The sequence below is a fragment of the Carex rostrata genome, chromosome 23, assembly GCF_964058835.1.
Source record: "Carex rostrata chromosome 23, lpCarRost1.2, whole genome shotgun sequence".
In the NCBI taxonomy this organism is placed as follows: domain Eukaryota; kingdom Viridiplantae; phylum Streptophyta; class Magnoliopsida; order Poales; family Cyperaceae; genus Carex; species Carex rostrata.
Window position 1 is genome coordinate 754,249 of NC_135940.1, and position 11,198 is coordinate 765,446.

Consider the following 11,198-nt stretch of genomic DNA (forward strand, 5'->3'; position numbering starts at 1 on the left):
TCGCTCATTTATCCGCTCATTTAAACTCGCTCATTAACAACTCGCTCATTTACTTAATGAGCGAGCATGAGCATACCCTAACTCGCTCATGCTCGCTCATTAATCACCCCTAGGCACAGCAGAGCATCCAACATTATTTCTAGTGAAAATACAACCAGTTTCTTTGCAATTCTGCTTGGTTACCTTTTTGTTTCATAAAAAAATTCCAATTTATACGTACTGTTCGTCAGCTTAAATTACCCAGAAATATTAATTAATTTACAGATGCTGAATTCACGTGTTCGACATTTCTACTGAATATACAACAATTCAGTTTGATTCAGTTAATTATAAAGTACCTTTTGCTCTTATACAACATTTTAGAACCCTAGTATCGTTTAGATATATGCGGCATCAAGCGTTTTTGGTTCTTGTCATTATGCATCCTCACTATTTCAGCAGCCGTTTCTTCCATTGCTTTTCCAGTCACATCTGCAATAATGTTTTTTTTAATAACTGCAATAAATAATTTACCAAGGACAAAAGAACAATATCACAAGGCAAAATTTACCTCCGGGCTTTTCCTAAAAAGACAAAAAAAAATTAATGGTATTGAAACGGACAAAATATAACTTTGAACAGAAATCCAACTACCGAAACAGTATGTAAGTTAAGAGCATCTTCAATTCAATCCAGCAATTGAAATTAATTGCTAAATAACAATTATGAAAATTTTAGAAATTAAACAATTCACTCCTACATTAGTACAATCAACCAAATAATTGAGTATTAAACACTTGACCAATAAGAATTAAACATTTGGCCAACTCATCTTTAGAAAATGATTTATTATTAAGTATTTTTTTCCAAGAATTGCTAAATAAGCAATAGCCATACAACCCAGCAATTACAAAAACAATTGATACATCAGCATAAGCAATCACTGTTGGAGATGCTCTAGCAATGAAACGGACAAAATTAATTTTTAAAAAAAATAAAAATTTAATCCAACTAGCTTGACTAAAAGGAAACTTTTTTTTTGGGATAGCTCATGGAATTTTACTATATCTTGCAAAATGTTACTAATTCCAGTTCTCAAATTAAGTGTTAATTATATAAAAATGCACAAAAGAACTAACAGTGCAATATGATAACCTAAAAAAAAACAGAGAAATTTTGTTTTAGGTATAAAGGTTTTTGGCGACTATAACATGCATGTATAAAGATTTTCTATCCAGAGATTTTTAATGTAAGATATCTCATTTTTTTTAATTTTGGTTTATTAATAGGTATAGAAATAGCGTTTATCGAGTCATAGCAGAATAGTTAAAAAAAAAAAAGACACTATGCCTATATAGTACCGATAGCACTATAGCTTTTATAGTCCAAAAACTCTATAGCGCGCTATTTAGAACAAACACCCGTTAGAGTTCAGCTTTTACTACTATGGCACCAATTTGGCATGCTTTCTGTTGGAAGATTTTCTCGTTTATTTGGTATAAAGATGTAGTATAGCAGAGAAGATTAGGTTAGATGTTCATCGGACCTATTTTGGTTCAATAGACTAAATTACTGTTGGATATGCATTTAGGTACGTGCACTGCACTTTAAAATCAGTGTTGACTACTTAAATTTTCGTGCCCACATAACTTAATACAGATCGGACGGTCTTAAACCTTATTGGACTCTAAAGTAGGTCCAATGCCTATAGACCTTCTCTTCTCATAGCATAGATATAAATATTTGCTTCAATAAATAGGGTAACGGAGCTGGATTTTCCATGAATGCTCTTTAGAGGATTGTGGACAGGGGCGAAACTTACCTATACCTGGGGGGTGCTAAGTCACCCCAACTTTGTAATTTTTTTATTACCAAGTATATAGAAATTATATTATATTGTTCATTTTACATGTATAAGCCCCCCTATAAAAAAATATTTAAATTAGAGGGCTTCAATGTAAATTTTAAAAAAATATAACTTGACTCATTTGATCTAATTGGGCCTGGGCCTTCCGTTCTTTGCACAATGTAATAAACAAATTAGAAAAGAATTGGAAACGAATAAACAAATAATATTTATTCTAGCTCCGTCGGTTCAACTATTTATTTTAGGAAATTATAGGGCAAAATTTAAATAAAAATATATGAATATTATGTGTTTAGTTTAATTTGATAGACATGACACTTTGTTGGTGTAGTCAGTGGCGGATTCAGGATTTCCGTCAGAGTAGGGCACTAATCGGATTCAAATAACTAATCGAGTTTAAACCCATTAACTTATTGGGTACAATGCTATATTCGTATGATCCACTTTTATAATAAAATAAAATCATACAAAAGATAAAAATTTCCTATGGTTGTTATTTCCATAATAAACAGATTACACTTACAAGGAAGACTTGAGACAGGTGTGTATTCCTAAACAATGCACTGATTAAAGCTGGTTAGCTGTTATTGGATCGGGTTGCTTTGGTAATCTTCAATATCTTCAACATTAATTAACAGCCACATGTAACGTTTGGTCTAGAAAACACTTGTGGGCTTTGGTGAGTCTAATTGGGCTGAAATTGTCTAAAGTTAAATGCCATGTTTAATAAATTTAATGGGTCCCACTGTCATAAACATCTTCTTCATTTTCTCCTTCTTCCCTTTATGATTTATCTTCTCCCGCTGCTCAAATCTCAAATTTATTTAAACCAGATTTTCTTCTTTTAGAATAGGGACTGAGCCAAAACAGATCAAAACAAAGGTATTTTTGAGTTAGGGGTAGGCACTATATCAAATCAAGGGTAGGCACATCAAAAAATTAGTACCCCCTATGCTCAAATCTAGGGGTAGGCAAGTGCCTACCCCTGAGCCTTCATAGATCCGCCCCCGTCAGTAGTTATTTATTATAATATTTTGTGAAATCAAATAGTGAAGGATTTTCTTATCTTGTATTATATTGTGTTATGTATTTTTTTTATATGATATTATTTAGCACCCCCTATGCTCAAATCCTGATTCCGCCCGCCCCTGATTGTGGATTGGTCCATCCGTCCTTGTTGTTAAAAAGAATTATATATAGTAGATCACCAGTCAAATTAGGAGGATTTGATTGGAAAAAAAAATGTATTGAGGGAAAATTATATATTCTTGAAATATATTGAAGAGCTGAGAACATACCAATTACCGGCCAGGATGGATTTTGTGCAAAAATTTTAAGCGCATGCTCCAACTCCCTTCTCACATGGTCCATCTCTGAGTAGTTACTCCCATGAATCCCTAGCTCCTGAGCCCTTTGCATCCTCACTTGTTGCAACACAGTTGGGCTTACCGTCAGCCCGAAGATCTTCTCTTGGTCCATTTCGTACAAGCTCCTCGGCAAATCCATCCCTGTAACAATCGGCACGTTTGCCACCTTGTACCCCTTCTGCGCCAGGTAGATTGAAAGCGGTGTTTTTCCGGTACGGGAAACGCCAACCAGGACAATGTGGGCCTGGCTGAGGTCCTCTGTCTGGGCCCCATCATCATGCTTCAGGGTGAAATCGACAACCTCATGAATTAACCGGGAATAGTCCTCAGCGAGCTTGGGCTTGCTGCCTGGGTCCCCACGGGGAATTACCTTAGGTGAAAAGCCGAGGTGGTCGACAATCACCTCACTGGTTGGCCGCAGAATATCGGCAGAATGAATGCCCAATCGCTGACATTCCTGCTTGGCGGCTCTGGCAATTGTGGGGTCCTTCAGGGTGTAAAGGACAAGTGCATTGTCCCTCGCAGCTTGTTTGATTATCTTCAAGAGGGCTTCCATGTCTTCTACCTGAACAGTATAAATCAAACTATGTAAATTAGAACAATATAGATGTTGTTACAGATGTTGGCTTATATACATCAAGTATTGTTTTTACTGGTAAATATATTTAATGAAAAATATAGCTAGGATATAATTGTGATGGTGGGCTTCACTGAGCTAAACTTTTCATTTCAGAAGCTGACAGATTGACATTAGTATGTATAATTGTGAATTTGTGATGGTAATAATCACCATGCGAAGTTGTAATTGGTCGAACTTGAGTATGAAATAATTCGAATTAACATAAAATTCTGTCACATGAATTTTGAATATAATATATCTGAAAATTAATACACCCCTTTTGTAATAAACAATTTGGTTCATTCCAACCAAAAAAAAAGTCTCCTTAGTTTCGACTTATATTGATTTAAATAAATCAAAATATCCCAAAATTAAAGAAAAAATATAAAGACAGCACAAAAGACGAAAATACCCCTGAGAAGAGGCGCGTATTTACAGGGCAGCCCGCATCGGCATGGAAATGGTCAAGCTGCTCCAACGTGGCGTATACAGAGTGCTCGACAGTGGATCCCGTACCATCCGACACCATATAGATCTGTTTCCCTTGATTCATCACATCAAAAAGTCCATCAGGACCGTCCATCTTTTCCATCTTCTCCTCTTTCACATCTCCAGCTGATGATCTGGACGAACAAGAGGACCATGATGACGATATCATGGATGGATCGCTCAACTCGGTTTTCTCTATCAGAGCCGGGAAACCAAGCCGCCGGTGGGACCGGATTGCACGAACACGAGACCACCGGCTCAACTGCCAACTCGTGCGACCGGTCGGGCTTGGAGGCGAGATCGGATGAATTTCAGGGTCGTAGAGGTAAGAAGAGATGAGGCGGGTTGGGTTGGTGGAGGAAGGAACGGTAGGATCCGTGGGAAGGAGATTTGAAAAACTGTGTAGATCCGATTGCGACATTTAATTTGAGGAAACTGTGACTCTGATTAGTGATATGGTTGAAGGGGTAAGTGCATTTGGTAAGACTAAGAGTAATGGAAATAAAGAGTTCATGCGCGCTTTGGAAACAAAAGCTGTGGGTAGAGTTATCAAATCCGCATCACCCCAGGTACTGAGGTGTAAGTTGGTGAATTTGGACCATTCATTTTACTTAGCACGAATATCAAAGCATACCCTCTAGCCTCAACAGCTGCCTGATTGAGTTTAGCTTGGATGAAATTAATCTGGACCGTCCATTTCTATTAATTGCACCTCAGGTACCTGGGGGGATAGGGACTCAGAGTTACTATGGATTGTTGCTTTTGGCGGTGGCGCGCATGAGCGGTATTGAGAGGAAAAGATAAGTTCATGTTGACTGCCGACTGTGTTTGGATTGGTATTTGACTATGTGGGATTGGGAAGCAAGGAGAAGGAGGCACGTGGGAATTGTGTGATGTGTTGAGCTCAGCAATCCTTGATTTTTTATGTTTAGAAATACATTATTTTTTTAAGTACGGTTACGGTACTACAATATACGTATATTGGTACCTACTTTAGGTTAATATTTGTATTACAAAGTTTTATAAAGTTTAAATAGTTGATGTAAAACTGTTTAATATTATTATTATGAAAAAAAAATATAATTGTAGATACATTATTATCATATAAAAATATACTTTTAGATCAAATCATTTTTTTATAATTTTTTGTTTAATAAATATTTAGGTACATAGAAAATCCCTTTATCTAATCTAGACTATTCAAAGGGATTTTTTATTTTTTTTTTACTATCTAAAAGATAGTACAGAAAATTATAAAATTATAAAATCTAATTTGCAAGTACACTTTTATAAATTTAATTTGCATGTAAATTTTAAATTATCTGTCTATGAATTATGCGATTGAATGGACTCAAGCTATGTGCGAAGAAATGGAGTCTTTGATTAAGAACCAGAGACTTGGCAGCTCGTTAAACGTCCGAAGGGACGTAAGATGGTAAATTTGTTTCCAATTCAAGGTGTAGAAACTCAAAAGTACAAGGCTTGATTGGTAACGAAGAGGTTTAGTCAAAGAGAGAGACTAGGCGTTTGCATTCATCTTTGTTCTTGTGTACTCAATATATAATGTGGCGTAGATAGGTAGACGGATTGTCGGATGGGTATGAATATGTCATTTCTATAATCTTCCTTCCATACGAAAAGCTACAAATTGAAACTTCAATGACAGCACTAAAAAAGTGTTGATGACTCTAGCCTCACATGTGAAAAGAATACAATAAAATATGAACTAAAAAATGTTGTCTGATATCTCTCCTAATTTGTATATCTAATTTTAACTGTCCAAAATCTGATATTGCACAATCATATATAGCTAACAGAACTCTCCATTGATATATCAATATCACCGATTATTTTATCAAAATAAAGTCAACATCACATGATGTCCAAAGCTTTTAGTTAAACCAGTGGTAAAACTTCAAAACTACAATTTAAGTTGTTCTTTTACAAAACATCCACTAAGTTTAGTTATAAAGCGAGTCATAAAAACATCCACTAGGATGCGCTCTCGATCGAGTTGCTTCCTTGGTCACATTTATACTGCAAGTTCAAGGAAAGAACAAAGAATAAAACCACAAATAAGAGAGAATTTAAAAAAAAAAATGCAACATAGTTACTACAGTTTATCAAAAACCATGCATGGTCAGGAATCATGCAAAATAAAACAATTAGCAAAGAACCCAGATGACACAATGACGGTAAAAAAAAAAATGATGACATGGCAACATGTCCTCGTTTGTAGATTGCCCTAAACCAAACTTTAATATAGTTCTTCCCCTATAATCTTTGATCAAGTTAGAACCTTATTTATCTATCAAGTTATCTGGACTTCCAAGCTGATTTGAACAAGTCCACAGAGTTTAGGACCAAATCAACTATGACATTCAGTATACTAATATTGTATTGTGATATCTTTTGCAGTGTTTAACCCTTGGTCAATATCTATCAGTTATCATAAGTAAGCGCTACAACATATTTGTTGTTGTACAAACCAAGTGAATATACCAAACAAAATGTTCTCAATACATGTTCATAACAGCTCTGATGGTTAGTTGGATTTATTGAATAGTTAGTATTATACATTCTTATAAGTCCATTCATGTCCAAAATATTTTGGTCTCCCAGATTCAAATGTTGACACACCAAGTTCTCGTCTTTATTGAGAACTTCATTTGAAATATTCAACAACAATTCAATAAGGACATTTTTATGGAAATTGAACAGAAAAGTGATAAGTGTGACTTTGATGTCCACTTTCCGGGAGAATGAATCACAAAATATTGACACATTGCCCCTTGTAAATAATAAACAACCCTTCTTTCTGAACAGAGAAATTTTTTGTAAGAAAAATAAGTACCCTTTCATTAGTGTTTCCGCATAAAGTAAGCTTCTTCAAATTAGGTGTATGCCTTAATATGTCACCGACCTCATTAGAATGACAAATAATACAAAATTTGCGAAGGAGCAAAGTTGTCAGGTTGAAAAAGTAGGGCATGTAGGTAATTTAATTGCAAACAAAATCTGCATTCAAAAGAAATAGGATTAGCTTGGACAGCATAAAATAAAAGGAAAAATTAAAGGATTTTCTTGGGGAGGTAGTTTTCTCAATCAAGCATGATGTACTAATACCAGATACTATACCTATCATGTGTAATATAACTATCATACGTATCAGGTTTTACTGAAAACAATACCAACAGTGAACAAAACCCATGACCTATATATATCACATAATCCTTGGAAATTTATCTCTAATATTAAGCATTTACCAAAATTGTGCTCCCAGATAGCTCAAGATTTTGGACATTGGCAACAGCATGGAGCAAATTACACTTTTTTGCATCAAAGCGGTCACAAGTCCTTAGAGAAATAGTTGCATGCATTAGAGATGGCATTTTCTCAGGAGTCATTTCTCCAAAGAATTGTGCGCATCCATCTAATGCAAGTGATACAAGATTGGGAGCACTAATGGACTCACCACACATGTGCTCCGCCTCCGACCTAATATTTAGATATTTCAGTTTGGCGAAAGAAACAAGTCAAACAACACACATATCGAAGTTGCATTCATTCAGGTAGAGACCTTCTAGTGCAGGGCAACCTAGAGTGAGCTTCTGCAACATATCACTATCATCTGAATGCACACAAAGTACCAGTTTCTTTAGTCTAGGAGGATTGATTCCCCTAGACTTAATGCCTTTGTCTATGCTAGATATGCACAGATTTAACTCGAGAGATTCACAATTGAACATGCATTGAGGTAACTCTTCATAGTCAGCAACATTTATCTCGATCACTTTAGCATTACGCTTAATGGCATACAGAATCCATGTCATGATTGTCCGGTGACAAACATCAGCATCGTCTTCATGACATTTTAGACGAAACTTCTCAAGATCTGAGGAATCACGCAATAATAGCAGGTTGTTGACAAATTTCATGAATCTCTCGTCTATATCTCTTATGTCCCCACTTGTGGTCTCAAATTTTGACTGATCAAGGTACAGATATTGCAAAGAAGCCCACAAGTTCTCCCATCTTTTTGACAGCACACATGTCTGCACAACCTCTCGGGATTCCAAGAAAGACATTATGCATTGAAGCAAAGACTCCGGTAAGTTGCTTATCCTGTCAATGCTGGCCATTTTAAGCAGGTGCTCACCCTGTTCGCAAAAACCAAAACCTTGTAACTATTACTATTTGTTATTTATACCTAAAATGTATCAAATAAATTTCAAAACAATGTTTTCTTTAATTGTTATTGTTCCCCACTACTACTAACATTTCAAGATTTGAAAACTAGTATTTTCATGAAATTCCCATTGGAAAAGGCTCTTCTTACAAAATTTTACATCTTATCACTAAAAGGTCTCTGCCCAAGAACTGTTTTGTAAAGAAACTTATTTTCTATCACAGATCAGTCCCTGAACCCTGTCAGACCTGAAATGTTGCACTACCTGACCTATACCAGAATTCACCCAGAGAAGTACAGGATACTTGAAATTAACAGAAAAGACCCTGAAATGTTTCAGAATTTCTTCAAAACTGTGCAGAAAGCTAGAAATTTATAAAATAGACCGTAAGCAGTACCAGAATTGATCCATAATACCGAAATTTTTCAGAAAAATCCCTGCAATGTATTAAAAATATAACAGAAAACCAGAATTCACAGGTACCAGTAAAAGAAAAAAAAAACCTGTATATTCATTTCCACTGTTTTTTGTGACCCAACTCAGTATTACCTTATATTGAAAACTCTTTGGTCCAAACACCCCCCCCTCTCAACTCACTACTCACTAGACTAGGGTCCTAGATGCCTACTCACTAGACTAGGGTCCTAGATGCTTGTTGGACTTAGATTTGTAGTGAGCACAATTAGTTGCCTTCAAATTCCAAATCTCTGAAGATAATTATACGAGGTTCCTTGTTTTTCTTTTTTCCAATTAAAAACGTAAGTTATTGTTTTACTAAAATTTTTCTTTTTATTTATCTCCGAAATTTTCTTTTCTGAACTATAATTCGCAGTAAGCAGTAATTAGTTTCCAAAACTCTCAATAATTGAAAGACAATTTAGTTGTCGTTGAAGAGAATCACAAGAGAACCCATTTAATTAAGCCTTTCATTCTCAACCCCTCTAACAACAAACTAAAAAACACTTACAATCATCCAGAGAGACTAACCTCTAATAAGCGAAGAGAAACAGAGATTCGAGGAAGTAACTAATATCGCAATACGGAGAATCGTTACTTGGTCGGAGTTTGAGTTTTCGACTTTGGACTTTGGATTTCGAGAGGGTAAATAGTTCCTTTGTGGGTTTTCTCACTTCTATGTAACGAGTGAAATTTTTCCTTTTTTGTTAGAACTTAGAATTGTGGGTTTTATCGTTTATATTGCTTTATTTAGAGTAAAGATTTTGTACCCCGCTGTCTGGTCCCCTAATCGTCCCCCTGATAGTTTAACTTCCTTAAAAGAAAAGACTAGCGGCAACTGCAATCCTTGATTCAAAAAAGGAAAGAGTGAACCTTCTAGAAAAAGCTTAAATAAATAATGGCCATAAAAAGCACCGCAAGAGGAGACTCCATTCTATCTCTTCTCCATTCCTGCGATGCATAGCACATCTCCAGTCCTTGCCGTCAATGGAGCCTCAGCTCCCCATCTCTGCCTTCCTCCATTTTGAGCAGCCTCCGATCAACACTTTGAGCCGCCTCCGATCAGCCTTCGATCCACCTCCGATCAACCTCCGATCAACACTCTGAGCAGCCTCCGATCAGCCTTCGAACCACTTTGCCCTGAGCTTCACCACCCCATCTCTACCTTCCCCAACTCCGATCAGCCTCCGATCCACTTTCCCCAACATACTCCTACTCCTTCATCTAGCATTCTGAAGTGTGCTTGGTTGCTCAAACCGCATGCGGGTCCCAGCTTCTTAGATGGCACAAGGAGCGTGTATCTAGAGGAGAACAAGTGAGCTTGGGAAACAGATCTAATCACCTCGACTTCATGAAAGCTGACTAGATTCTCTTTACTGACCCTCCCAACTGTAAGAAATTTGAGTAAAACTTTTGAAATTTAATATTTCTCGTTGCATCTAGACTATAGTAGGTTTAATTCAACCTCAACCTACTTAAGATGTGCCAAATCCATAAAGAATTCACACTAATTACTCTCTAATTGGTCTCCAGTGAAGACAACGTGCATGAACGGTTGAAACGAGAAATTCAGACTCCTAAATTATAGATCAATATGGATTTCAAGTTTCAACAAGGGAATCACATCTTGATCAAGATCGGCTGACAGGTAGCTGCAATGTCAGGGATCAATTTATTGAAAGGGGAAAGGTGCGGTCGACTCTGCAGTCGCTACCTCAGACCCTAGATTGCTAGGATGTCTCTGCTTAGTGCTCAGAAAAATAGGTTGAAGTTCTGAAATCTTCTTTCTTAATAATTGTATTTCTTATTTTCGAAATTCTGACAATTTAGCTTGATCGGACAACATTTACTCATTTTATTTTTGAAAATCCTTGTTGCTTGGTGTTTCTACTATTATGAAGGTCTTCTTGTTTTAATTCCTTGATTTGAAGAGTGTTGCAGGTATTACTTCCACAGTGCTGGTACGATTCTGACCCGAAACAACGTCGAAAAGACACAAAGTGATGAACTGGTACAGCAAAACCCAGTACTGGTATTGGAAGTTGTTGGAAATTGGACTGATACATAGGGACTGGACAACAAATTTCCATGAAAAGCTTGGGCGGACGAAGATTAGTGTACTTTTGTTTTATAAAGTGTACATGTTTTATTTTTTAGGTGTGAATACTTGATAGTTTTTATTTGATATAATAGGCATAAGACAACTGTATTTTTTGTTGTATTAGGTGTAA

The 11,198-nt window shown here is 36.2% G+C and overlaps 1 protein-coding gene across 1 annotated transcript; it reads right to left on the reverse strand.

Annotated features, from left to right (window-relative positions):
* Window positions 1–203: 203 nt before the first annotated feature.
* LOC144575134 (putative pyruvate, phosphate dikinase regulatory protein, chloroplastic) lies at window positions 204–4,837 on the reverse strand. The gene is made up of 3 exons (XM_078325253.1): window positions 4,245–4,837; window positions 3,145–3,778; window positions 204–471 (listed from the first exon to the last, which is right to left on the reverse strand). The coding sequence occupies exons 1-3, from the start codon at window positions 4,740–4,742 to the stop codon at window positions 368–370; spliced, it is 1,236 nt and encodes a 411-aa protein (XP_078181379.1). The 5' UTR covers window positions 4,743–4,837; the 3' UTR covers window positions 204–367.
* Window positions 4,838–11,198: the final 6,361 nt, after the last annotated feature.